General features: G+C 36.0%; 4 protein-coding genes and 1 long non-coding RNA gene across 6 annotated transcripts; 1 reads left to right on the top strand and 4 right to left on the bottom strand.

Moving 5' to 3' along the window:
- Nucleotides 1-628: 628 nt before the first annotated feature.
- On the bottom strand, nt 629-7,874 carry LOC122145610. 2 transcript variants are annotated; one of them, XR_006160432.1, is made up of 2 exons: nt 7,349-7,874; nt 629-3,678 (listed from the first exon to the last, which is right to left on the bottom strand). It is a non-coding gene; the product is annotated as an uncharacterized LOC122145610 (long non-coding RNA). The 2 variants fall into 2 exon arrangements; XR_006160433.1 differs by lacking the exon at nt 7,349-7,874 and adding an exon at nt 3,760-7,312.
- Nucleotides 7,875-9,155: 1,281 nt separating this feature from the next.
- Nucleotides 9,156-10,664, bottom strand: LOC122134073 (P2Y purinoceptor 3-like). Its single transcript, XM_042759883.1, has one exon. The coding sequence runs from the start codon at nt 10,529-10,531 to the stop codon at nt 9,281-9,283; it is 1,251 nt and encodes a 416-aa protein (XP_042615817.1). The 5' UTR covers nt 10,532-10,664; the 3' UTR covers nt 9,156-9,280.
- Nucleotides 10,665-11,876: 1,212 nt separating this feature from the next.
- Nucleotides 11,877-15,821, bottom strand: LOC109050067 (schwannomin-interacting protein 1-like). Its single transcript, XM_042759884.1, has 7 exons — nt 15,312-15,821; nt 14,075-14,292; nt 13,778-13,893; nt 13,599-13,686; nt 13,226-13,387; nt 12,542-12,659; nt 11,877-12,460 (listed from the first exon to the last, which is right to left on the bottom strand). Exons 2-7 carry the CDS (start codon nt 14,279-14,281, stop codon nt 12,360-12,362), a joined length of 792 nt encoding a protein of 263 aa, XP_042615818.1. The 5' UTR covers nt 14,282-14,292; nt 15,312-15,821; the 3' UTR covers nt 11,877-12,359.
- Nucleotides 15,822-16,190: 369 nt separating this feature from the next.
- LOC109050068 (ribonuclease kappa-A-like) lies at nt 16,191-17,648 on the top strand. Its single transcript, XM_019067746.2, has 3 exons — nt 16,191-16,357; nt 16,847-16,923; nt 17,112-17,648. Exons 1-3 carry the CDS (start codon nt 16,280-16,282, stop codon nt 17,254-17,256), a joined length of 300 nt encoding a protein of 99 aa, XP_018923291.1. The 5' UTR covers nt 16,191-16,279; the 3' UTR covers nt 17,257-17,648.
- LOC109050063 (polyunsaturated fatty acid 5-lipoxygenase-like) lies at nt 17,522-26,904 on the bottom strand. The gene is made up of 15 exons (XM_019067740.2): nt 26,396-26,904; nt 24,880-25,023; nt 23,767-23,971; nt 23,579-23,660; nt 23,352-23,474; nt 23,096-23,202; nt 21,968-22,140; nt 21,738-21,881; nt 21,220-21,423; nt 20,957-21,043; nt 20,567-20,736; nt 20,278-20,399; nt 19,298-19,398; nt 18,652-18,822; nt 17,522-18,452 (listed from the first exon to the last, which is right to left on the bottom strand). The coding sequence occupies exons 2-15, from the start codon at nt 25,021-25,023 to the stop codon at nt 18,273-18,275; spliced, it is 2,013 nt and encodes a 670-aa protein (XP_018923285.1). The 5' UTR covers nt 26,396-26,904; the 3' UTR covers nt 17,522-18,272.
- Between the last annotated feature and the right edge of the window lie 61 nt (nt 26,905-26,965).

The raw sequence follows: 26,965 nt of genomic DNA, 5'->3' as shown, positions 1-26,965 counted from the left end.
ACCTCAAGATGATCTTCAGCCAGGTTTTTTCTAGAAAGCATTTAGAGCAGTGTGGCAGCTGCATCTTCCACTACATAAATGCAGCTTAAGCAAGTTGTTTTACATTGACTTCAGGTGTTTAGATCAATAATTGGTTTATATAAAATTCTAGCCTAGTGGGCTTATCGATCTGATCTGAAACGGACTGTGGGCATAGTCCAATAACTTTTGCAACTGTTAACAAATTAATATACATATAGTCTTAGCCCTACCAATGTTTTGACATTAAGAGCATTTGAAAAGAATTGGTGTTTTTACAGGACTAATAAAAACAATATTGAGAAAAGGGTTTGTGTAAAATGCAGTCCACCTGATCTCCTCACTAACAATCTCACAGCACAATGACACTTTCTGCCTATATCTCTGTTCTTTCTCATTGGTTATAATAACCTCACTAAGTGTGTGACTGATGATCTATTTAAATCAACCAGCAATGGTGTAAAATCAGATCTGTATCTGAATGGCATTCCTAAAAGCAGAAATGTGAAGACGGCACACTTCGGCTTCACTGGTCTATCAGTGACTGACTGAAACCACAACTCACTGGCATTGTGTGTACTGTAAATAAAATAATTTCACTGAAATAAGGTCTTGTTTGTTATTTTTAATGGTAAGCTTTTCTCTTAGACATTTTCAGGCAAGACTGAACAAGAAGGGCTGTCATTTTAATTTTGACATTTGTCAAGGTAAAATACATACAACATTTAATTTCTGGACAGGTGGTTTCCATACTGCTCCTGGAGAGTCGCTGAGTGTGTCTGTCTGACGGGAGCAGCACAAGCCATACTGGCAACCCAGGGAGAGGGCAGCTGCCAATATTGATGTGCTGCTGCTGTCAGGCACACTGAGACATCAAGTGGTCCAAGGGAGGAAAGAGGGCGAAAGGAACATGCAAAATATATGCAGATTAATTCAGCAGCTTGAATAGTTACACTATCGGTTAAAAGCAATGCTGATCTCCAAAAATATAGACTTACAAATACAGGATCTGAATTCACAGCTGTCTGGGAATAACTCGCTGAAGAGGCCTCCTAAGCCACACCTGGTGATTCAGTCATGAATCATTTATTGTGTGTCTGGTCATTTGTAAAAATATCATTTCAGTTGGAAAAAAAACCCCTCTGCTTTGTCACATTTTTATTCATGATCATTTTAGCATTTTCATTATCATATCATTATTTTTTTCACACACTACTTGTTATTAAAAAATAAAAAAATAAATAAAAAAGCTTTCCTCAGATGCATTTATTACACTGTGATTTATGATATAAGCAGAACACTAGGTGTTTAATGCTGTCATGTTAATGAAGAAACTCCCAGGCTCCCTGTGACAGCGCATCATGATTTGGAATTTGCCCTTAGAACATACAAACCATGATGTGCTGCTGCAGGGCACTCTGGACTAAATAAAAAGATGATGACAAACTCCACTGGTCCTCACTAGGATAAGATTAAGGAGGGACAAATTTTATTGTTGGATTATCTGTAATATAGAAATGTCTTATGGATATTTAGTGCCAAGTTATCCAAATATATAAAGACAGATCAAAATTGGATGAGAAGGCAATGTGAGCAGATTGCTTCTCTTCTTTCTGAAAAATGAAATAAAAGTTGTTTGACAGCAAAGAGTGACAGAATTACTGCTATTTCTCTAACACAGACAATTATGAGGAAGCCCGTGGTCACCCACATCTTTTCATGCCATTCTAATAATGCCCTATGAGACTTAATAAGTGAGTTATTGTGCACACACTGTCCTAAAATGGATGTTGAGGATGATGACAAAATGGAGGATATAACAAAGGGGGGAGATGAGGAGAAAAAAAAAACTAGTGCCTGTCAAAATGGTTTTATTACCATGGAAATAATTTACTGTCAGTAAATTGTATAGTTTTTTTGTTTGTTTGTTTTTTACTCTCCCCCAAAACTGCATCTCTAATTTTCAAACTCAGGCTTAATATTGTTAACATGATTAAGTATCACTTTAATAAAAGTTAAAGTATCTATTAGCATTACAAATACAGTACAATAACATTAGATATTTTAATTATCCAATTAAGTAACTGTTGCCAAGAAAAATGTTACATTAACTTAAAGGATTACCAGGTTTTAGGAGTACAATTTATCCAAATGTAAAAACAAATAAAAGGACAGAAGGAAAAGAATGCTTGTACAATTCATAAGGAATAATTTCCACAACCTATATAAAGGACAAATATATTTAGCAAAAGTGGCATGTATACATTAACAAAAAATAAGAAATTAATAAGATATTAAAATAACTTTAAGGTCTGCAGTATACTGAAGAACATAGTAGGATGTAGCCTAATTATGGAGCGATATGAGGATGGATAATAGCGGGAGATAGTTAAGAAAAATAAGAGGAACAACTGATTTTAAAAAGGGTAGACTACCAGATCAAGATTAGTTTTGAGATGATTTATTGTATTATTCATCTGTGAAAAGCCAGTGGTGTTTAAAGCGATGAGAGCATATGACAGATCATTTGTTGTAGTGTGTAAAGGGTAAATGGGAGAAAGATCGTGGCCCATCAATACATTTCGCTGTTTATCCTTTTATATATATATATATATTGCTTGCAAAAAAATTTCAGCTTTTTTTTAATGCATTTTTTTCTTTCTTTTAGAAAAGGAAGCTTACACCAACACCACCAGACCAACATTAATATGGAATCAATTACATAGGAAGACCACAATAATGTTTGTTTTACTGAAATTTTTGTTTATTTATAATTTGCTCAAAACTAAAAACTGACAAAAGTTGAAAGGACTAAAAATGTATTTAATATTTATAATATCAACTGTTGAGGTACAGAAAAAGAAATACCAAGTATTTTTGAAGGACTTCAATTTTTTTCTTAAGTACACCACACCCTATGTAGTGTGTTGAAGTTCTAATGTCAGCAGAAAATCATGGTTTAATTGCAAAATAATTCATTCTGACTGTTGTAACACACCAAAACATAATCTTTAATTTTTGCTTAAATATACTTGAGCCTTCATTATGAAGCTGAAGCTCACAGTAAAAAAAGAGGAAGATTATCAGCAGCAAAATGCAGGCTATGGTGTGACTAAAATTGTGCTACACAAAAGGCAAACGTTATGATATCGTCAAAAACGCATGATATTAATTATTTTATATTTAACACTTTTAGTTAAAATCAACCCTGACAAACACAATTCCATCTCATAAAGGTCAGCCTATTTAAGGTCTGAGTCAAATGATCACGTCAGCAGAGTTGCAGAAGGCATTTGCTTCTGTCTACTTCTGCCCGTCGTTCATCGAGAGAGGGAGAGAAAGGGGGGTGGGGGGGTGTTAGCAAAAGAGAGGGAGAGAGAGAAAATGAGAAAAGGATAGACAGCAAATGGGTGGGAGAGGGAGACCTAAACGAGAAGCTCACATACTTACATAGACACTACACACCCTGGCCTAACTTTGCTCACCCATTCAAACCAGGGGCCGTTTTGGTTAAGCTTTGAAACGGACACAGGAAAGATTTCACTTACCCTCGATCCCCGTTCTCCAGCATGTTAGGCAACAGGGGAGAGGAAAAGGTGCCTGGAATTCCCAAAGTAACCCGCCGGACTCCCCTCTTCCAGTGTAGTCTGTCTCCTGCACCTGGGCAGAAAAAAAAAGAAGTAATTCCTCAACTTAATTCAATGAAGTTGTTTTTGTATTCAAAAAAGCCAAGCAAAGTACCTGAAAAAGACTTTTTCATTCTTTCAGAAAACTTGATTAAATTCACAAAGTAGTTCTCCCACCTCAAATATTTTAATTCTTCACAAATCTACAGCTAAATCTACACTTAAAACAGTTTGGCTGCTTTCAAAAAATTGTAGAAACAGAACTAAAAAGGAAAACAAACCCACACATGCACTTATCAATGGGAATCCCAAGTCTTAATTTCAGGTCAAAAATACACCCATTCGTCTGAGCTTGGGGCTCCCTTTCCAGATTGGGGGGTGGGGTTCCAAGAGGCAAATAAGTGCCTAAACCTTTTGTCCACCAGCACCTATTTTCAGCCCTTAAACCCCTTTCTCTCCCTATTCACCTTCAGACCAGCAGTCCAGTGCAGTGTGCAGCCTCTGCTTAGCTGTAGCTAGTGAGGCTGCCTGAGGAACTTGGTAGGCATAAAAAGCAGGGGTTGTAGCCTTTTTCCCGGGGCATCAGTTTCTACAATTAAAATGAACATTTTCGGGGGACAGGAAAAATCCCAAAAAAAATCAGGACATCGCCCTGGGGTCCCCTTAGAAGAGTGTGAAGTTTGAAGACTGTCAGGACTACCATTTCTGAGAAAAAAATTAATTTCTAGGGCTTAGTGTCTGGGGCGCGTCAGTGCTAGCAGCTCTCGCTTGCTTGATTTCTTGTAGCTTTGCCAAAGCATTCACACAGCCAAGAGAAAGAGAGGGAGGGGGGGAACAAAAGAGGCAGAAGGCTCTGCTGCAAAGACGCACAGAAAGAGGGAAATGAAACCAGGAAAAGTGTTATGCGTTCGTCGTGTATTTTTGCATTAAACTGCGGGCAAGCATTCACCACAAACTCTAAACTCAAGCGACCGCACAGGGGGTGTTTCGAGCCCAAACGCACTGTCCAAAAAGAAAGAAAAAACAAGACTTTATATTCTCGCTATTAGTTCATTATCCATTGAAAAAAACAAAAACAATGCACGAACAGCAAAAACAGATGTCAAGAGTGTGGAATGCTCAAACAAAGCAAAGTTTTAGACTTTACTCTTTATGCTTTAAATTTGGCCGGATTTTATGCAGGGTCTCTGTGGGTTTTCTGTGTAGTACAAGGCTGGCTACAAAGAGTGGAGAATATGTTGATCTGGTTCTACAGATAGTTTTACTGAGTAGCACAAACATGGTCCAACAGTACACACAAACCACGCACACACAATCACAGAGCCAGACAAGACAAAGACCTCTGTGATAACTCAAGTCAAAAAAAGCAGAATTAAAAGAGAAATTAATGTCCAGCAATCAATACATTTTCGGATGAATATACTGTCATGGAAAGTTCAATTAAAATCCAACCTCACATTTGAAAAAATTTCTTTTACAGGCTAATACAACAAACCAGGTTAAAAAACAAATCAGCTTTCAAATAATTTACTTATAATACACAGCTAATGCAACATAACACATTTTAAAAATTCACTGTCATTATACAATTCTTTAAGATTAAACTTAAGGAGCAAACTTATATTGTACTCTTTGTGAAGATCATTTCTGTACCAATAGTATACAGTCCCTTGTCTTTTACCTTTTAATCCTACCAGTATCATCTCGTACAACCAAAAACAAAAGCACAAAGCTTCAGGAACCACACACCAAAACAGGAAGGCTAAAAATACCCCAACTAAAAAACGTAAAAGACCAGCAGTAAAAGTGTTTTTTTTTTTTTTTTTTTTTTTTTGTACATCTGCGAATAAAGAGTCTTTCATGAAACAATGAGGGAAAAACTGACAATTCACAATATTACAAATAACTACGACAGACTTTATAACATAATTATATAAAATTATGTAAATCATATGGCAGTATATGCACTTATAGGTTTTTTTTTTTTTTTTTTTTAACTACTATCTACCTATTTTTTTTTCTTTTTTAGTTCCAAATGGTCCATCCCATGCCATGCCCAGCCTCTCCCTTACACTACTTTCAGCAGATGTGTAGCAAAATCAAGGAATATTGTTAAATATGACATCTAGGAACAGGTGCAAAGCTTTCATGGCATGCCCAAGATCTCATCCTCATGCCATTTACTCATTTGTTCAAAAAAGCTCAGTCAATGCCAATGCACACTACATATTTTTAGATATTCTAGAAACGGTCACTATGACAAGAATCACTTGCTAAACCTTTCACTCCATTTTGAATGTTAAAACTGTTCATGAAAATCGTGTGAGCCCAAGAAAAGAAAAAGAAAAGACAACAAGGGAACTACTGGAATTAATACATTAACTATAAAGCAAAATCCATGCCAAAACTAAGCAAAGCGACGTGTACTTTTATCACGAGGTTACAGGGTCATTGTAAAGGCCATTACATTACTTTTAATAAAAATTATAACACTTTAAGGCAACTTTTAAAACTCATGAACTTAAAATTCATTCTGTAACATTACTCGAATCTCTGTTTGTTTGCAGATTCATTGGTTTGACAGTAATTGTAACTGGATTAGACAAAAACATATACTAGATACATAACAGTAAACCACGACAATAAATTGCGACATTTTAAACTGTAATATTAATTAGCTGGCATAATAACTATTGTCTTGCATAACTAAGAGAAACGGGCTAAAATCAGAGTTATTCAAACGAAGTCATCTGAATCGATATAAAATGGCTGTACGTTTCAAAACAGACAATTAGTCGGGTATCTAGGATTATTTTTATTTATATTGTGGGGCGGGTAATAAATAGTTTAGAAAATTGCATACTTGGAAACTTGAAGTTTTGATTCGTCGCCAAACAAATCTCTCGTGGTTTTGAATGTCACCTAAAAGCGCGTTTTCAACTAAGTTACATAAAAAAAAAAAGTCGTTATTTTTCTGCAGAGTTTCGTCACACCGTCAACTTATCATTTCTCGAAGCAACGTTCTGATTTTCGAATAACATAGAATGAACAAGTTTAACTGTCATTTCGATGTTAGTCCATATATTTTCACTCCTGTCTACGCTCTTTCAATTGAAGAAAGCCCTGTGAACATATCTAACGTCCAAATCCATTATTAAGTGGAGCGAATTAAAAGAGGGGAAAGTAGAGCTTAAAGCCTGGTTGTGGGTGAGGGGACAGCAACAGAGGGGAGTGGTTCAGAACATTATAGGCACCGAGAAATCATTGTCTTTAAAAGCTAACATATGACAAAGACTACAAGACCACTTTATTCGGTTTGCTTTATGCTATCGCTTCAGTTGTAATAAGTTGTTTGAACGTTGTCCTGCGGGTTCCAACGCATTTTGGAGGTAGACTGCTTAACTATAGTAAGGAAATATGTTTGTTTTTATTTAAAACGCAAAAGAAAAGTACCCTAAACGAGAAATATAAAGTTACCAACGCCTTGTAACTCTATAAAACATTACATGTTTTGTGAAAGTACCATTACTTTGTATTCACAGCTACATGTTTGTGTTACTTATATAAAAAAATAAAACTCGCAGTCAGTAAATAATAAATGATAAAGGGGCTACATTTTGACGAAGCTTGTAAAAAATAAAAATAAATGTCGATTACAAAAACCTTATTATAATTAAATAAATGAAAGAGTAATAATGACTTACCTTTCATGAAAATACTCTTCCAGTTCCCAATGTTTATAAAATAATAATTAAGTAATGAAGGGTCTTGAGGAAAGAATTTGAAAAAAATTAAAAATAAATAAATAATGTAGCTGTTACAAGAGTTCCAGTCACTGAGGCTCTGAAGTTTGAAAATGGCGCCAATGTTCCACTGCAGCAGCTCTACCACTGTGATGACACGGGACAGATAAAAAAATAAATATAAATTTTTCTCAGTGTAAAATATTTTTTTTCACAAACGGATTTATTGCACGCTGGTTAACATAAGCTATTCTAGTTATCCATTGTTGAATTATTTGTTTCAATAATTTATAATTATTTTTTTGATCATTTTTAATAACCGTCAGGCTCTGCCTTAGCCGCGGTGCAGGTCGGGAACGTTTTCTTTTAAATTTGCAAACTAAAATCCTGAATGGCCACAATGTCGCCCCCTGTTGTAGGCCTATTATCTGTGTATTTTCTGAGCTGACATCGTACAGTCGACCTCAAGAACTTACCAGGGTCCAAAAATAAATAATCATAGCCTATGAGATATATATATAATATATATATATATATATATATATATATATATATATATATATATATATATATATATATATATATATATATATATATATATATATATATATATACATATGTTATCTAACCTAACTCTATGTCTGGATAGTATGGATATTTGAGGTGTTTGAAACAAACATCATTCTGTGTGTTTTATATGATAAAATCTAGAAAATAAATATTGCAACTTATAATAATAATCATTATCATTTCTGTCACTGCTCCAGGGTGTCTGCAGTTATTGCAATAATAAATATCTGAATTTTGAATTATTACTACATCTAGGCAAAAATCTCTTCCATATTAAAACATAGATACTCAATATACATGATCTGTGCATCATATACTATCATGACTGTATCTGTATCATATACAGTAGCCTACATGATCATACTGAGATCTTAGAAGAACAAAAAGAGTTCTATTATTATGCTGACAAAATATTTCATCCATAACATGCATTCTACTTCTACTGTCATATATAAATGTTTACATTTAGAGAGGCTCCTTTGGTTCAGGAAATCTTGCAACAGGATAGCTGATCATTAACTAATGTAATACCAAGTAGTAATAACAGTCTATGTAGCTGAGGTCTTTCGTGGATCATCTGGTTTTAACTTATTTTAGAAAGACGGAAGGACAAAGGGTATAGGCTGCTTGTGCTGAATACTGATGTACTCATGTCCAGTGTACTCAGAAAGTACACAAAGTGTGGTTCCTGGTTAAATGAATGAATGATATAGAAGTGTATGTAGAAATGATCAGCATTTTCTCAAATGTGTAATGTTCTTTTAATGTGAACAAGAGGCCTAAACCAACACCTCAACCCTTAAGAAGTTTATTCTACAACAAATTTAGATACTGTACTCACACAAAAAGATGAAAATCTGGAATAGTGCTTTATAATGTATAGTGATTTTAAAACATCACAGTCATAATTTGATTTTCAATTAAACAGGTACAGAAAATGTTTATTAGAACAGTTTAATTATTCACAACATGACATATTAATCCATGACAGCACTAAATATAGTTCCTGCACAAAATGTGTCCACCCTGAGGTATGACAACAGCTGGAAACATGAGACACTGTATAAATTAGTTTATTATACTATGTGTTTTTGCCATTATTATAAACTAAATCAATATTCAACTAAATATATTTTTTACAAGAACTAATTAACCATCCAAACAATCAACAAGTAAAACAATAAGGGGTCTTGAAAAGACAAAACAACAATATCCTCCATGTTTAATGTGAATACACAGAGCTACAAAAACAATATACAGAGAATATAACAAAAACATCAGTTTGTTTCAAATGAATCCCATATAAAGGCAGGTCCACCAGTTTCACTTGTTTACATGGTCATTCCTAGACCTCTGTATATTGTTTTCAACTGTTGACCCGTTGTCCTTGTGGTTCCTTGTCTCCTCAACTTCATTCTCCTCTTCCTCTCCTTTCCCCAGCATTCTAAGTGGCCATAGCAGGCCATGCTGGGCATGTTCAGGTTTTTGACAGCAAGGCCCATTTTTCTCTTTAGTAAGAAAATAAAGCAGTGCATTCAGCCACGCATTGAATGAGGCCAGCGGCCGAGTGATTTTATAACAGATGGAAACCATGCGCATGGTGTGGCACTGCACCCTACTCGTCACTTTCAGCAGTAGGAAAATGGTGCGAGTGACATGGAAAGGGAAGAAGCAAAGGGCAAAGAGGAGAGTGATAGTAATGATGGTCTTGATGGACTTGCGCCGCCTGTTGACATAGGGCGAATGAGCCCCCAAGATGACTGACATCCCCTCTCCCCCTATCCCTGTGACACTTTCACACCCCGTCCCACTTCTGATTCTTTGAGGAGGAGGTTGAGAGTGCAGCGTCCGAAATATTGTTAACACTACTCGTGAGTAGCACCAGGCAATGATGGTAAATGGCACAAAAAACCCTAAGAAATGAAGCGTGACCCCGTAAGGAATGTAATCATGGAACTCTCTATCAATTGCGTCATCCCAGCAATTATTGAACACCTCCTCCCTTGAGCCCTTACCTTCACGTGGAAGATACTGTGTCTGTGCAAAACGAAAAATTGGGCATGTTAGTGCAAAAACAGCAATCCACACCAAAACGCAAGTCCCCTTTACTGCTCGTTTGGTCTCCAAGGTGATGGTCTTCATGGGGTGGCAGATGCCCAGGTAGCGGTGCACTGAGATACAAGTGAGGAAGAAGATGCTGCAGTAGAGGTTGAAGTAGAAGAGGAAACGCACTAGACGGCACATGAAGTCTCCAAACACCCAGTCATCCCGCATGACATAACTGGCCACCAAAAAGGGCAGGGATAAACCATACATGAAGTCCGTCGTGGCCAGGTTCACCATGTAAATCAGGGAAGCATTCCAGCGCCTGGTGCGTCGAAAGGAACGGTAGAGAACTACAAAGTTAAGGATTATGCTGAAGACAAAGGTAAATGAGTAGCAAATGGGCAGGAAGATGTACTTGTAGGACTCGTCAATATTGCAGGAGCCAGAAACTGAAGAATTATGTGAGGAGGAAAGCTGGGCGTCTGCCCCATTGTCTGTTTCAAACCAAACAGTAGGCACACTCGTCATTGTCGGCTAGCTCCTAATCGGATTCTTAGGGGGTGTCCTTGTTTCATCCTCCCATTATTTGCCTCTGAAACCACGTCTTCTCCAACAAACAAATTTGGTTGAATTTCCAGCGATCCCCTCCGTGTGGTCTAGTTTAACATCTATGAGAGATACATTGCTTTTAGGATTCACAAAATGTACCAGATTGTCAAAACCTATAAAAGCAGTTGTCATCCCACACAAGCCCTCCCCGCATCCCCCTTTCTCTTTCACAACCCCCGGTACTGTTTGCGCATAGGTATATATGCTGCTGATTCAGACCCTTTTCACTTCATTAACCCATCAAACAGTAACCACACTTCCCCTCTATGTTCTATTCTATCTTACCCACCCCTCACCTCAGAACTCTCTACCCCTTCTCTCTTCCTCGAAACAAATATAAACGATATGTAATTGCCGGCTTTAGAAAATGTCAGCCTTTGTCGAAACTCGACAAAGACTCCCTCTGGATCCATTTGCACATTAAACATCCTTTGGGATTCTATGGATGACATGGCCATCCCCACCTCCTGGTAAAGTTAGCACACAGCTGACTGAGCTTGTGGTGAATTGCGTATTGCCTACCACTTCTCAGACATATAAGATACTATGTAAATAAATCAGTCAGTATCTGAAGGTCACTGAATGACTTTAAGGTAGTCTGCTTTGGCTAAATAAATAACAAGGTCCTTACTTGGGGAATCAGACATCATAAACAGTGCAAACAACCCTTCACATTGCCTACATATTGCAAGAGTTTACTGCCATGCATAGCTGTAAACGTATTTAGTGAGACTAAAACACAAGAATATTTATAGGTAAGATACGTATTAACATTTTTCTGGGTAAGCAAAATATGTGTAACCTGTAAAACACCATTGACATATGCAAAGACAGTGAAAAACAGCTATTAGCTGTTAAAAATATTTTACTTACCTATTTAATAGAGCGATAAAGTCCTCTTTAGAAAAATTAAGAGTCTCAGTATTAATAAAACCTGAGGAATGCCTCTATTCCCACACTGACAACAGTTACAGCTAATTTGACTATCAAGAAGAAAACACAGAAAAGCAAATCAAAGAAGATTTGGATGCAGCCCTGAATCTTTCCCTTTCACATCAGTTTCTTGAACTATTTTGACCATTCTCTCAATCCAACCCTCCTTGGTCATCTCTTGCTCCATGATCTGTCCCTCCCTCTTTCTTCTTTCCTCTATTAATGCTGAGCTGGCCTTTTGACAACACAAACTCTGGCTAGGCAAAATACACACAGACACACACAATAGAAGAGCAATAATATACCATTACAACAAAACAGTACACATATACGATCTTATTGAGTTCCCTTTTATTCCACAAAATAATATTTAAGCATTTCACAAACAGTGACATAAACAATCCAGTTAAGAGTTGCTTGGCAATGTATGTACACACACATCCTTTGTAGCATTTAATGAGCCATGTCTTAACGTGTGAGGTTTGGCATAACTGGTTTTGCCACTAAACAAATTAGAGTAATATTGAGCAAAAAAATTGTCTTTTGTTGCTTTGTAAGTTGCCTTTTCTCACTTTTTGCTTTATCAGTTTGATCTGTAAGTGTGTAAACTGCACTTTTAAATCCTCATCGGTGCCTTAAAAATGTCAATAAAAAAGCTGAAATGTAAAAACCTTTAAAGTCTTTTGAAGTGATGATGGAGTGCTGTAGCTTTTCACAGTAAAGTCAATTAGTTCAGGCAGCTCATGGACAGTCTTGTAAAGGAAGGGTCCCGTCATTTTGATCCTGAGTGGAAACACTTTTTTTTGATTGTGCATCAGAGTGATGCCATGTCTTGTACCTCCAGCAGCATGGCGTCCTGTTCTGTTCTCAGCTGGTCCCTTGTGAGAAGTCGACCCACCAGCTCTGAACTGAGGTCTACACACATACACAGACATACACTTATTTATTCACAACAGACATCATCAATGTAATGTAACAGTTAATACTTTGGCTTACCATGGATGTCTTTGCTAAGTGAGGTCCTCAATGCTTTCAACTCCTTCAAGCTGAAATTCTTTAAGTCATTTCGTTCATAGTGCTTCCTTTCTCTGACAGCCTCACTGGGAGGTGTAGTCTGTGATGGGGGTCAGTGGAGTGAAATTATGACTTTGAATATATATATATATATATATATATATATATATATATATATACACACACACACACAACTATTCAAAAGTTTAGGGTCGGTAAGACTGTTAAAATGTAAAATCTCTTATGCTCACCAAGGCTGCATTTATTTGATCAAACATGCAGTAAAACAGTAATATTCTGAAATATTATTAAAATAAAATAAAAAAAAAATTATAATCTAAACTTTTCCTATTTGTTTGTAGTATTAAATGTACCATAATTTATTCAGGTGATGGCAAACCTGATATTTCAGCATCCATTACTCCAGTCTTCAATGTCTTTCCTGTCACCTTTGATCAATTTCACGCATCCTTGCTGAATTAAAGCATTTATTTATTTTTTAAAAATCTTACTGACCCCAAATTTTTGAATGGTAATGTACAGAACATGGCATTTACATAACTAATACCTAACTATTTGAATAGATGTGCTTCTTGAAATTACCAAATACATAAAATGAAATGCATACTTAGGACACTACACCATGAATATGTTCTCTGTTCCAACCTGTTTTTGCTCCAATCTCAATTTATGTCTGAGTACACTCAGTGCAGCTCTGACATCATTCTTGAACCCTCTTGATTTGGTTTTCTTTGTTGATGCAGAGCTTGAACCACATTCTTTCTCTAACCTCTGATTGCTGCCACTCTTACTGGACCGTTTTGCCACCTGAAAAGGTAGCAAAGAGTGTAACAAATGCAATTATTAATCTTACAGAGTATAAATCTCATCATTAAACAGACATGAACAAAAATGTATCTCTTTATCTCGATCCATCTGAGCACTACACCCACTGAAGTTGTTAACATTATTCACATTACAGTGTGTTGCCACCCACTTCCAATAACAGTGAAAATGGCAATTCTGCCATTTATTTTACCTCTCTCTTTAACTCCATTTCCTCTTCTTCCTCTTCACTTTCACTGTTGTTGATAAAGCAGAGCTGTAGATTCATCTGGCTCTGAAGCCTAGAATAATAAAGCACAATTGCTATAGATTTCATACAAATTCTGAAGAAGTGGAAAGAAAAGTAATTGAGATTTATTAAATCTGTGTGACCTTGATGTCAGAGCAGTCAGACGGCTGTTGCATTCGTCCTCCATGTCCTCACAGGTTTCTCTGTGACTGCTCACCCCTCTGATTGCGGGCCAGTCTACTGTCAGCCTGTCCAAGTCCTGTAGAAAAAAAAAAAAAAAACATTTTTGTATAAATCCATGGCAGCTGTTATTGTAGATAAATAGTCAAGGAGTACTAGCAAAAGAACTGTAGCTCTTGCCAATCCAAAACAAAGTGTAATCTTTTTTTTTTTATCTTTTACCATTTAAGGCACATTACTATCTTTACTTTCATTCAGACCTTTTCCCTCTGTCTCCGCTCTTCTTGTTGCTTCTCAAGTTCAGCAATACGAAGACTCAGATCCTCCCAGTGCATGATGGGTAAGCCCAGTTCATCATCAAGGTATCCCTCATGCCATAATAAGGCAGCCCCCTCTGCATCCTCTTCTGTCTCATCACTCTCTTTTTCATCTCCTTTCTCCCGCTCTTTTTCTTTTTCTCCATCCATTCTCAAGGTCCCTGACAGAGTGAGAATCAAGAAGACAAGAGTGAAAATCAAGAAGACAATATATTTAATAAAATAATAATAATAATAAAAACTGTCATCATCAGATCAGAACCAACTCACCCATGTATGGCAAACTATTTTAACATTTATTCTTTAAAATGAACTAGTATCTGTGTTTGTTTATAGTACTCAGAACTATAAAGTACTTTTTAATTATAGTATTTAATTATACTATAAAGTACTTTTTAATTATAGTATATAATTATACTATACAGTAGTTTTTAATTATAGTATATAATTATACTATACAGCACTTTTTAATTACTAGAAAAGAATCCAATAGTGTCTAGTACCTTTTTCAGTTTCACTAATATTATCCAATAAGACCCTAGCACATACTCTTTTATTTATTTGCTACTAGTACTAATGGTGATTCAATTCCATTCAATTCTATGGAGTTCTGTGGTTCATATATCACTCCAGAACATGTATTCAACTAATTCTGGTACCTATTCCGTTTTTAATATTTATTTATGAAGTACTATAGGCTACTTATTCTTGTAACTTTTAATAATTCAAAATAGTTACCAATGTCTACAGTTTTCTTAGTTTTAATAACTAATTATAGACATAGTGTGTATTAATACTAGTAACGTTTTACTTAGTAAAACAGCTCGTCCTGCAACGTCTGGGTTTTGTTTACCTTTCACAGAATATGGACGAAACGTTCCATCATTTTTTTTTCCTAGAAACGTTACAACATTCAGAACATGGGGAGCAATCTACTGTATTACCTCAGAAAAAGCAATGTCCCAAAACATTAACTCTTAACAAATACTGACTGTTTGGAAATTAGGTTTAAATCATAAACATGAAAATATTTCCGTACTGTACGTAATTTATACATGCCACTTATTCAAAAGTATGTTGATGTAGCCGTGTGCTATCACGTTTGGCCATGTATTGCACTGACACAATGTATCTTATAAACTGCTGTATTGCTTAGTTTTTAGAGGTAGGTTATACTTACTTTTTTTGGTGGAATGTGTTATGCAAATTATGCCCTGCTGTCAAAAATCATACATTTCCATAGTTTTCTTGGACTTTACAACTTGTTTTCCTCCGTGCTGTCCCGTTACGCGCCCTCCTCCTCCTCCTCCTCCTCTTCGTTATCCTTTTCACTCATTTTCATCCATGGAGATGAATTTTCTGTCTCCTTACACTATGTGCTTTAGAGGGTTATATGTATGCATTTTCATCTATTCAATGAATCTAACATTTTGTTCCCTAAACATTTCTCAACGCAGACAGCCAAAACCTAAAGGAATTCGGCGCTGTTTTGTTTTGAGGAGAGAACGTGAAGGGAGGAGAATGAGCAAAGAGTCAAAAAAGTAACCACGTCAGGTGTCCAGTTTCAGTCATTTGCTATTGTTACGAAGGATTAGTGAATAAATCTTTAAAATCTATTGTCCATATAACTCCTAACAAATAGTTGCACAAAATGTTTGTTTCTAATATGAAAAGAAACCCGTTTGGGTTCAGGTGTGAAATGTCAACAATTCTTAACCTACCTAATTTATGAGGGCAAAACTACCATCAGCGAACTGCGGGGTTTGTGTTTAAGAACATTTTTAGATTAACGCTCGGCTGAGGACAAAACATCCTTTAAATAACTTTATAATTCAAGGAATATAAACTTTCAGTGCTCAAAACAATCAAGTTGCTGTGTTATATTTTATCAGTTTAACTGGTCTAAGAAACCAAGCAGAGGATGACTGGAATAGAGGTAGATTGTTGTGAACAGACAGAACTCTGAATATTAATGAAAATGAATTGCTTAAAGTTTGTTTCAAACTCTTTTTGACGTTGCACTCGGCAGTCACTGACTGTACTTCCGCTTCCTCTAAAGTCAGCTGATTTGATCGGGTGACTGTTGATCGATCTTACCGAGGCGAAAAGAACTTAAAAGCTGAAAACTGAAAAGCTTCTATTATAGAAATGGCTTCTTTGCTTTTCTGCGGTCCTAAACTGGCAGCATGTGGACTGGTCCTGAGCATTTGGGGTGTCATCATGCTGGTAAGTTAAATATTTTCTATTGTGTGACTATTCTTGTGTTTTCTATGCTTGGTTTGTACATGCTGACAGGTCATTAAAATGCATTAAGCATATCTTACTTTTTTGGGAACTGAAATGATAAATAAATTGCCTTCACACATAATGTCAACAATAATGCACTGTTCCCATTGTCCTGGAAAACTTAAAAATATCAGGGAATTATAAAAGCTTGATTTACAAGCCTGGAAAAATAATGGAAATGTCTAGTCGATATAATTTTAGCTAGAGTATTTATTTATTAAGCTAGAAATAGCTTTTTGTGAGGTCTATCATTATAAAAAATATTGATATTGAAAATCCTTATCCAGTCACCATAAACTACTCGAAAAGTCATGGGTTGAAAAATCATAAAGGTATGGGGACATTGAATATGAACTAGCAGACAATGCCAGTGAAGGGAGAAGTACAGTCCTACACCATAATCAACATTTTCTGTCTTATTTCTCTTAGGCAATGCTGGGGATTTTTTTCACCACACATTCAGCTGTGCTCATAGAGGATGTACCTTTCACAGAGGAAGACTTCAAGTCAGTTCCTTTTGCCATTTACTCATTTAGTAACACTGGAAAATAAGTCTGTCTAGCATAGGGAATGTCACGTGTATTCACAAGACTTCATGATAGAAGCTCTGACTGCAGTCTGTCCAAAAGTGTAGTCCTGTCCTGTTAAAGGTGTTTAGGCTGTTTTCAAACACTATTCTTTTCTCTCATTTCAGGGGGGAAGCACTGCAAAACATCTATAGCTTGTACAACAAAGTTGGATACAATTGCTTCATTGCAGCAGTAATCTATGTTGGCATAGGATTCTTGTCATTTTGTCAAGTTCGCCTGAACAAGCGCAAGGAATATCTGGTGCATTAGTACCACCTAGTGATTGGAGTACATCTCTACCTCTGAATTCCTTTGTTGTGTTTGTATGTAATAAGGCTTGAATGAATGTAAATAATTAAGAAGGAATAGGATCAAGTATTTTACTGTGATTTTCTTAATTGCCTTTCTATCTTGAAGCCTATCATAAAATATAAGATGTGTGCTCTTGCCCATTATTATTATTATGTGGTACTTCATTACTTTACCTTCCATAGTGCTATTTCGATCTGTGGTCCTACCAAACACTGCTGATAAATGTTTTAATTGTGATTTTATTTATTCTTAACACACCTATCAAATATACAGTCTCATTAAGTACACGTTCAATGGAATTTCACATGGTCACATTGGTTCAGTTTTTACAATAAATGACTGAAAATAAATTTGCCTATGCAATTTGTCACTATAGCAATTGATAAGTGTAGACCTTGTCTCTCAGTAAACATGGTTCTACTTTCAAAACTTTAACTACTGAAGGTTTTAAATGGTATTTTAAAAATTGATATGAAAAAATAAAACAGACTTTATATGTAGTATATATGAAGTGCATTTCATGAAGCTTACGACATTTATTAAAGAATACAGTGGTTAGTAAAAATCCACAGAAACCAGTTCAGTACCATCCAAACAGTGCCTTATGAAATAAAATTTAAAAAGACTTAAATTTATTATTATTATTATTATTTTTAGATTTTAACTATTTTCAAAAGTAAAAATAAATACTGTTAATAAATTGAATGTAAAAAAGCTTAATGCCCTGATACTTAAAAAAAAATGTTACAGACTAAATTAACCGCATAATAATGTCAATTGCATAATTATATTAATTGCATGTATAATCACAGTATTTCTGCTGTCACGGATGCCATTCCGGAGAAAGGGATTGGCCTCAGCTATAGCTAAGCTTTGGGTGTTATTTGAATGTGTGCTAATTTTAAGATTTAGCTACTCACGAAAATGTTCACAGACACATAATTATACTCATAAATTTAGAATGAGAGTTTTCTCTAAATGGTGATGCTATTTTCTATGCGGCTTGGACACAGATAAAGGTACTGCAGTTCTAGTCCCTCATTCTGAGCTATTATATGCTCCTCAAGTTCTTTCAGCTCCTTTCTGAATTTATCAATCACTTTCAAAGCAGCAGGCTCAGTAAAGTACTGTTCCACATACTGGCCCATTGGAATCTGAAGAAGAGAGAGGAAACAGAAGTGTTGAAGTCAGCATTGTGATACTTTATTAAAGGCTAATTAATTTTAATGCTTCATGGAAAGAAATATCTTTTGGATGGATATAGTCTGATGTTACTTATACATATGGATTATACTGTACTTTATATGACCTTAAATAATGTAAAAGTTGTGACAGCCTGTGCTATTGACTCACCGCATCCGGCTGTGCTCTACCCAAATGCCATGTGATGGCCATTTGCACACAGGACTGGCTGATATCAGGAAGTGTGTCCATGATCAGGTCCATGGTGACAGCATCCTTATCTGTTGGTGGAGGGTGCCGCATGGTGCAAGGTGTATTGGGTACCCATGCACACCAATCAAACTACAGTACAGAGACGAAGATCAACGGTGATCACAATAAAGCCATGTAATGACTCGTAAACTGATTTCTAACCCTTAGGTAACACACTTCATGTAAATGATTGTATTTCTGGTAACCTGCATTCAATATAAATTATATAAGTTTGGAATGACAAAAGTTTGATTTACAGGCCTGGAAAAGTAATGGAAATGTATTTCTGGTAAACTGCATTCAATATAGTGTAGAAAAAGTAGGTTTTTATATTTGATAAGATGTGGTGTGTTAGTTCATGGGATTCAAACTCAATTCCTGGAGGGCTGGAGCCCTGCAGAGTTTAGATTCAACCCTAATTAAACACACCTGATCCAACTAATCGAGCCCTTTAGGCTCATTTGAAAACTACATGCTATGTGTATTGGAGCAGGGTTGGAATAAAACACTGCAGGGCTCCAGCCCTAAAGGAATTTAGTTTGACACCCCTGTGATAGTTAGTTACCTGTCCATTATTGGTGGCAGCATGTTGTGAAGTGCTGGTAAAGATCCCCACGCTTAACAGTGTGATGAGTTCTTCTTTTGTCTTCAGCTCACTAGCTAGTCCTGACATGCAAAAAACATCAATAGTTACTCCCAGCTTACTCCTAATTGCAAGTGCCATTTATTTAGCTCATGTAGTTCATTGTGGTGATGAGAAACATACTAAGGGCAAGCTTCTTCCCCTAGTGACCACATGGGGGCACGGTATTGTTATCCTTTATGTTCTTTATTACTTCCTTTTCCTGTTTTATCTTGACTTAATGGTGTGTCTGGCATGTAGAATGTGCATATATGTCTTCTGATGTCTTTTGACATTTTTAAAATGCAATATCGGCGACCTGTATTTGGTATGATTGTATTGGATGATTTATATTACCGTCCAAAAGTTTGGGGTCGGTAAGATTTATTAAAAAGAAATCTCCTGTTTTCACCAAATTAGTCTCTTATGCTGCACTTAATTGATCAAAAATACAGTAATATTGTGAAATATTGTTTCAAAATCAAAATAACTTTTCTCTCTTAATGTATTTTTAAATGTAATTCATTCCTGTGATGGCAAAGTTTAATTTTCAGCAAACATTACTCTAGTCTCCAGTGTCACATAAAACACTTATTATTATCAATTTTGAAAACAGCTGTGGAAACGAAGATAAATATTTTCAGGATTCTTTGATTAAATAAAAATTCAAAAGGACAGCATTTATTTGAAACAGAAAGCATTTATAACATTAGAAATGTCCTTACTGTCACTTTTGTTCAATTTAATGCATCCTCCCGAATAAAAGTATTAATTTCTTTTAAAAACATGGCACTGACCACAAACTTTCGAACTGTAGTGTATATGGTCATGCCTAAATAAACACACAGCACAGGATTCTATATTCTTCATCCACTACAGGACATTAGTGAGTCCAGTGATGCAGTCATGTATTCATATCTTACCAAATTGTGGCACATCCACAAAGCCCTCCACAGCCACGTCATTAATCCACGCCTGAATTTCTGAGTCCTGTTCGACTTCACGATCACTCTTGTAGTACAGGGACACTATTCCTGAAACAAAACTAAGAGCAAAAAAAATAAGTAAAATGTGTTTAAGGAAATAGGTCTGAGGTCTGATAGTAAAAGAGTTTGATAATTATATGTACTGCTTCATTCACATGCAAATGTCTAAAAGAATTATGCCTATTGCACATCTACAGTCATAAGAATTAAAAGCAGTGAATATTACTTTTGAATGATATCCCACAGCATCAGAGAATGGTCCCTGTAGAAATAGTCTCTTAGTTTAGTAACTCCTCTGTCCAAGAAGTCAAATTTGGGCTGGAGGGAGCGATAGGTTAATACTTTATACTCCCTCTGTGCCAGAATCAAGAGTCCATCTCCACCTGTTGATACCACCTGAAAAACACAATTTTTGACCAACTGAGTGAATTAAAAATACTCTACAGTTATGTTGTCTGTGGTTGGCTAGTTTCAGGGGGCGATAAGAACCCAGACCACTAAAAATCTAGTGCCAAATGTTCAAAATGCTAAAAAGTGTCTACGTTATTTTAGGCGGCAGGCTTTGCTCTGAATGGTTCATATTCTTTCATAAACTACATTGTGTACAGATGCGCACCCTTTTGAAGATGCCATCCGGGGAGAGCAGCTGTGTTCTGCCACGACAGTTAATCTCAAGTGTATACCTCAGGTGTGGAGCCAAGAGCTGCAATGAGAGAAAAAGTGGCAGAAAGAAAAAGGGAGGAAGAGTCTTAACATACAATACAGCTGGATAATTGAATGAATGACTAGCAATTATGATGTATCTGTGATTAACTATAAACATGCTTTGAACGTGCAAATTTATCTTTCCTAAAAAGCACTTCCTAGACTTCCTCTAACCTTATATATAGGGTGAACAGCAGGCAGCTGTCGGAGTGTGGCCACACAGATCACTTCTACCACCAAGTGTGTGCGAAGCAGATGTGATAATAACTGAAAGACCTGGAACTCAGAGTGACGAACCCACATCTTTGCCAATAACCAGGCCAGAGGTGGATCGCTGGGTAGAAATAAGGGTGTGTCCTTATCAGGTTTCTGTTCCAGCTGAAAGGAAGGGAGAACAATAAGACATTTCTGGGTTTTTACATCAGTGTTTGACAGTTCATTTCTGGATGGGTCCTATAATGTTACTAGGATTATCACATTAATACCCAATCTGCAAAATTCATAAATTTTGATACTTTGTCTTTAAATCTAATGTACTTCTCTCTAAAAAAAAAAAAAAAAAAAAAAAGTATCTTCTTTTTACATAAACATATTATCGGCTGATGGAGGCAGGTGTAAGATTTGTAAAACCCTGCTATAGATTCATCCTAGATTGTTATGTTTCCAAGTATATGTTAGTCAGCAGGTTTTACCTGTATGGCGATGGGAATGAGACCTTTCTCAGGATGTTCATATAGTAAGCAAAGTGGGGCAGCTATGTGCTGTGCCTTGTCTCTGATTACATTGGCAGGAATCCCATCCATTACTGCATGATCAATCAGGAATATATTTCCTTTCTTTAGTAGGAGAGACAAAGAAACATTATCAGATCCACTGTTCCAATAATTCATTGTATTTAAGAAAATAAACACTAAACTCTCACCTTGAGTTCTTCCTTCAAAGTGGTTGTAGGTATAAGAGAAGACTGCACCATGTCTCCGGTGACAGGGAAGTTTGAGGGCAGCTCCTTGCACCTGGTAATCATTCTTGGGTTTGAGCCATTGAGGAACTGGTAACCAAAAAAAGAGTCTTCTTTCCAGTGGTTCATGGTGTATTCTGAACAGAATATTGATCACAAATTCATGTTAATCGTTTAAAAATTTTACACTACATTTTTTTAGATGCCCTGTGTGATGGTGTACTACACACTTCTTGTGTAAACGCTGGGTAACTTTCTGATTTGCATATTTATGAGACAAACACGCCACCGCCTCCTGTTTTGATAACTGCTCTTCTGTCTGTGGAAATGTCCGCTATGGTACTTTTAAATATGTTGGAATGTATTGTTCAATAAGTAAAGAATAACACTACTCTGGATAACGCGCTGCTCATTTTTCTCTCAGACATTAAAAAAGAGCGTGCGTTAGAAGTTCATGTGACTGTTAAAAAAAACGGTTTCATTTATTATTGGTTTCTATTGTTAAACCGATTCAAATATTTATATTCTTGCACCTAATTGCTTCACATTTTCTACCTTTAGCACCAGTGTTGGGGTGTAACTAGATACATGTAACGGAACTATGTAATTTAATTACAAAATAAATGTAATGTTAACTGTTATCTGTTACAGTTACTGAGAAAAATTGTGTAGTTTAATTACAGTTATTTATGAAAATTATGAAAAAAACTGTTTAGCACCGCTATTCAGCATTAGCTGAATTGTAAGCTTTCATAATCAAGAGTTAAAAATTTGTGAAGTGTATCTTAACTCAGGGCAGTAAGTGACTTTTATCCAGGGTTTTAAAACATCATATAGGGTTAAGTGCAGTGTGAACATCTGTTATTCAAGAGTGGGAATAAATGTGGAATTTTGAAATGACATTGTGAAATGCCATTCATTTGTGATATAGGTCTCCTACACATAGCTAAAGGGTTACATAAACATGTTACAGAATGGCATTTTCTGGGGAGAGAGCTTTCCGAGAATGAAGTAATTACATGAAATGCATATTTCCTGGTAACTGAACTAAGAAAGAAAGAAAAACAACAGGACAGATTAAGTGTTTGTTACCAGCTATGGGACTTCTTAGCTTCCAGAAGATCCTTTTGAAGTCGTCCAGGTCATTCCAGGACTTTCCGAACTTGATTGCCAGTTTTTTCAGAGAGAGCTCCAAAAGCCTGAGAAGCGAACAGTGTACTAGTGAATTAGTGAGATTAATGGAATAGTAATTAAATGATACATAGATACATAGGGGAATACACCGGCTTATGCACCATAAAATATCAAGTCACGTGCACAGCAAAAGCTCTCCTTCATTTTTACTCACGCATATTGAAGGGATCCCTCAAAGTCACTGCGCTTTTCGTTGTCAAAGCGAACGTCCTGGGGGAGATCAGCCTCTGACTTGGCATCGATGCATTTTGGAATGCCGGGGGCCCATGCAAGCCATCTGATAGGTGAGACACAGAGTTCAACAGGGATTTGTGAGAAGTACATTCCTTATAAAGCTAGGAATGCAATGATAAGTTCAGTGTATGCAAGCTCCATGAAGACCTGTATATTTTCTGCCTCTCCAGAAGCTCTGTCGTTCTGTGAGATCTCTCCAGTGGCAAGGTGTCATCACTGATCTTTTTGGCTATGAAGAAAAAGGAACCAGAGTTGTTTTTTTTTTACTTATAATGCGGTTTCATCTTGATCTTAAATCTTAGTTGTTACTGCAAGTGCAGTTCAATATAACTGACCTGTGCCTTCTCTGAGCTCTACTACCACTTTATCTCCCACTAGCCAACGGTAACAGGGAAAAGTATAGCTGCATCTTTCTCCAGGTACACTGACTTTCACATAACGGCAGAACCAGTTATCCTCAACCCAGTACCTCTGCTTCTCTAGGCGCACCAGTATCAGGGGACCCAAATCAGCAGCACTTTTAACTGTGTAATCATCCACCTATAAAATAATGGGAATATATTTCAATATTAGAGATGTTTTAATTCACTTTTATTAACATGCATTGTATATTTAATTATGCTCATTTTCACATTTTGTACATTTAGATTACAATTAATTACTCATCCACGTCATTCCAAACCCCTAAGATATTCATTCACCTTTGGAACCCAATTTTAAGATATTATGATGAAATCCGCGAGCTTTGTGATCCTCCATAGACAGCAATGCAACTACCACTTTCAAGGCCCAAAAAGGTAGTAAGGACATCGTTAAAATAGTCCATGTGACATCAGTGATTCAACCTTAATTTTATGAAGCTTTAGTACAAGAAGTACTACGAGTACCATAACGCATGCATCATATTACTTTACTGAACACATGTCAAAGACTCACACAGAAGAGTAGAAATTGTTGAATAAAGTTGTTATTTTTGTTTTCTTTGTGCACAAAAAGTATTCTCATAGCTTCATAAAATTAAGATTGAACCAGTGATGTCAGATGGACTATTTTTACGATGTCCTTACTACCTTTCTGGACCTTGAGCGTGGTAGTTGCGTTGCTGTCTATGGAGGGTCAGAAAGCTCTTGGATTTCATCAAAAATGTTTTAATTTGTGTACCAAAGCTGAAAGATCTTAGATTTTAACATTGGTGTGTCCACTTTTTAAAGATTTTTTTTTTTTTAACTTTTTTGGAAATGATTATTTTCAATAACTTCATGATCATTTGTCATTGGTATTGTTGTAAAATAGGATAGTAAATGCTTTACTTATACCATTTAAAATAATTTATTTAAAAAAAAAAAAAAAAAAGATATATTCTACTGCACTTGACGGAAGAAAAAGGAATACATATTATATTTAAAAGATTTAACAGATTTTATAAGCACACAAGCATATTTACTCACCGCTCCTCTGCAGAAGTCTAGGCCTGGATTGTCCAGCATGGTTCTCTCGCTCTCTCCTCTCTCTCCAACCAGAGTCAAGTATATATAGTTATTTGTTCCTGAATATTCTGAGGTCCCCGTGGCCACTGTCACTTTGTACTCCATCTGCACTCACACACATACAAATGTTGATCAAACTATTATATTTTCACTGTTTCAGTCATCGTCACAGAGCAGTCTCAGATGCTTAATTCTTTTTGCAGTTGCATGATATATCTAACAGAGAGCTATAGCAGATGTAAGTCTTGTCTTGTAAGTCTGTTTCCTGACAGTATTGTGCAATCAGTTTGTGTCTGCACTGGACGATTACAAAAGCTAGCAATGTATGGTGGAAGTGAAAGTGGAAAACAAGAATGGCTGGAAAAGGATTTCTTGCACTGCACAAGAGTGATCTCCCCAGGGCTATATCACTGTTTTCACAGAATAATAGATGCGATTCATTTTAAACATGAAACCAAGACACACCTACAAACAAATCAGCATAGGGCTTTGAAAAAAAATGAAAACCCTCAATGTATTATCAGATGTATTAAAAGACTCAAGTGCAGCAGGACACTTAAGCGCAATTTGATCTAGTGAGCTTCCCCTGTTGTAACAATACAAATAAAATACAATTCAAACTATGAAAATAAATGTACAGTATAATAAAGAGAAATTGAAGGGAACATTTTATAATAAGCTTTAATATTAGTTTAATGCATAACAATTTTTACAGCATTTAATAATCTAGGTTAATATTAATTTAAAATATGCTATTGTTCAGTGTTCATGTTTGTATATAATACATAAACTAATGTCAAGCAATACAACTTTAAATGTTAAAAATGTATTAGTATGCTGTAAAGAGTTTAATTAGTTGTTGCTGCTGTAGAGTCATGTTTTCCCTGCGCTTTATCATTATTTCCTGTACATAAAGGGTGTGAATAAGCTGTTAAATCAATCAAGCATGGTAATCTTTAACCTACAGCCACCCAGCTAGAAAACTTTAGATCAACATCAGATTGGTTTCACAGAGATATTTTAGAGCAAGCTCATTTATAGTCTAACTTCTCGTTACGCCTGCTAATAAAACACTGATCTGCCACTGTTCTCTGTAGTACACTATATATGCAAAACAATTCTTTGCATATATAAGAAATTGTTTGTGCACCTGTGCACAGTCTGTACAGGTGCACAGAAATTGTTTTGCATATACAGTGCACAGACACACCTACAAAGCCTAAAAGCTTAGACACAGACAGAAGTGTCATATTTTAACCATCAAGAAATATGCCTCGAAGGACTTAAAATAGCTTAAAGATGCGGCTAGACTAGTTATTCAAATTGACAGTGGTTCATAGAGTTTTTACCAGTGAGGAAACACTCATAGATTTTACTTAAATCAACAGAGAACATTAGAAACTCATTGATTACTTAAATATGTTCCAATAAAATAAATTGAGAAAAGAATCTGAAGAATAGTTAGGCAAAAAGTTACCTCTTCTCTGTGGAAAAGTGTGGTGGTGAAAATGTGATCTTTGTTATGCTCCTCTGCTGTAGTTTCTATTGCCTCTTTTCTCAACTGACTCTAGTTTCCTTTTTTCATGTCAGAAACTAGCTGTTCACTGACCCTCCAGTTTCACTGACTGAATCAGGCAGTTATTTGCTTTGAAATGTCCTGTCTCTACTGGTCTCCTCCCTTATACTTCATTTCCTCTCCCACCTCTTTAGCCCTTTTCGTCATAGTACTCTATGGGCTGATATTTCAACCTCCTCATTTTTTTCTTTGCTATCCGCTTCAAGGAAGTGGGTAGCACTAGCTCACAGAAAAAGCACAAAGGTAAATATAAGGACTAAAAAATAAGCATTAAAGTGATGTATATGAACTTTATATGCTTAGCTGATGCATTTTTGCTTAAGAGATAGTACAGAGAAACGCTGTGGTATCACATCATCATTAAACACATGATGATCTCTGACTTCTGATATCTGTGTCTTAATATACATGGAGCACTGCACTTGGAGAACACTCAATATCAGCTTCCCATTACATGTTGATTTAATTCAA

This window comes from Cyprinus carpio, chromosome A7 (assembly GCF_018340385.1).
Source record: "Cyprinus carpio isolate SPL01 chromosome A7, ASM1834038v1, whole genome shotgun sequence".
In the NCBI taxonomy this organism is placed as follows: Eukaryota; Metazoa; Chordata; class Actinopteri; order Cypriniformes; family Cyprinidae; genus Cyprinus; species Cyprinus carpio.
The sequence above is the reverse complement of the archived record's forward strand: the minus strand, read 5'-3'. Positions and strand labels throughout refer to the sequence as shown.

Bases quoted from the DNA above. Each gene is read 5' to 3' on its own strand.
- LOC109050063 (XM_019067740.2), bottom strand. From the start codon at position 25,023: ATGGAGTACAAAGTGACAGTGGCCACGGGGACCTCAGAATATTCAGGA. The intron at 21,882-21,967 runs GTGAGAGTTTAG...CTCCTACTAAAG, and splicing joins CTTTGAAGGAAGAACTCAAG to AAAGGAAATATATTCCTGAT. The intron at 21,424-21,737 runs GTAAAACCTGCT...CCTTCCTTTCAG, and splicing joins TCATTCCCATCGCCATACAG to CTGGAACAGAAACCTGATAA.
- LOC122134073 (XM_042759883.1), bottom strand. From the start codon at position 10,531: ATGACGAGTGTGCCTACTGTTTGGTTTGAAACAGACAATGGGGCAGAC.
- LOC109050067 (XM_042759884.1), bottom strand. From the start codon at position 14,281: ATGGATGGAGAAAAAGAAAAAGAGCGGGAGAAAGGAGATGAAAAAGAG. The intron at 13,894-14,074 runs GTCTGAATGAAA...TTTTTTCTACAG, and splicing joins AGCGGAGACAGAGGGAAAAG to GACTTGGACAGGCTGACAGT. The intron at 12,660-13,225 runs GTTGGAACAGAG...CCCCCATCACAG, and splicing joins TGAGATTGGAGCAAAAACAG to ACTACACCTCCCAGTGAGGC.
- LOC109050068 (XM_019067746.2), top strand. From the start codon at position 16,280: ATGGCTTCTTTGCTTTTCTGCGGTCCTAAACTGGCAGCATGTGGACTG. The intron at 16,358-16,846 runs GTAAGTTAAATA...TATTTCTCTTAG, and splicing joins TTTGGGGTGTCATCATGCTG to GCAATGCTGGGGATTTTTTT. The intron at 16,924-17,111 runs GTCAGTTCCTTT...CTCTCATTTCAG, and splicing joins TTCACAGAGGAAGACTTCAA to GGGGGAAGCACTGCAAAACA.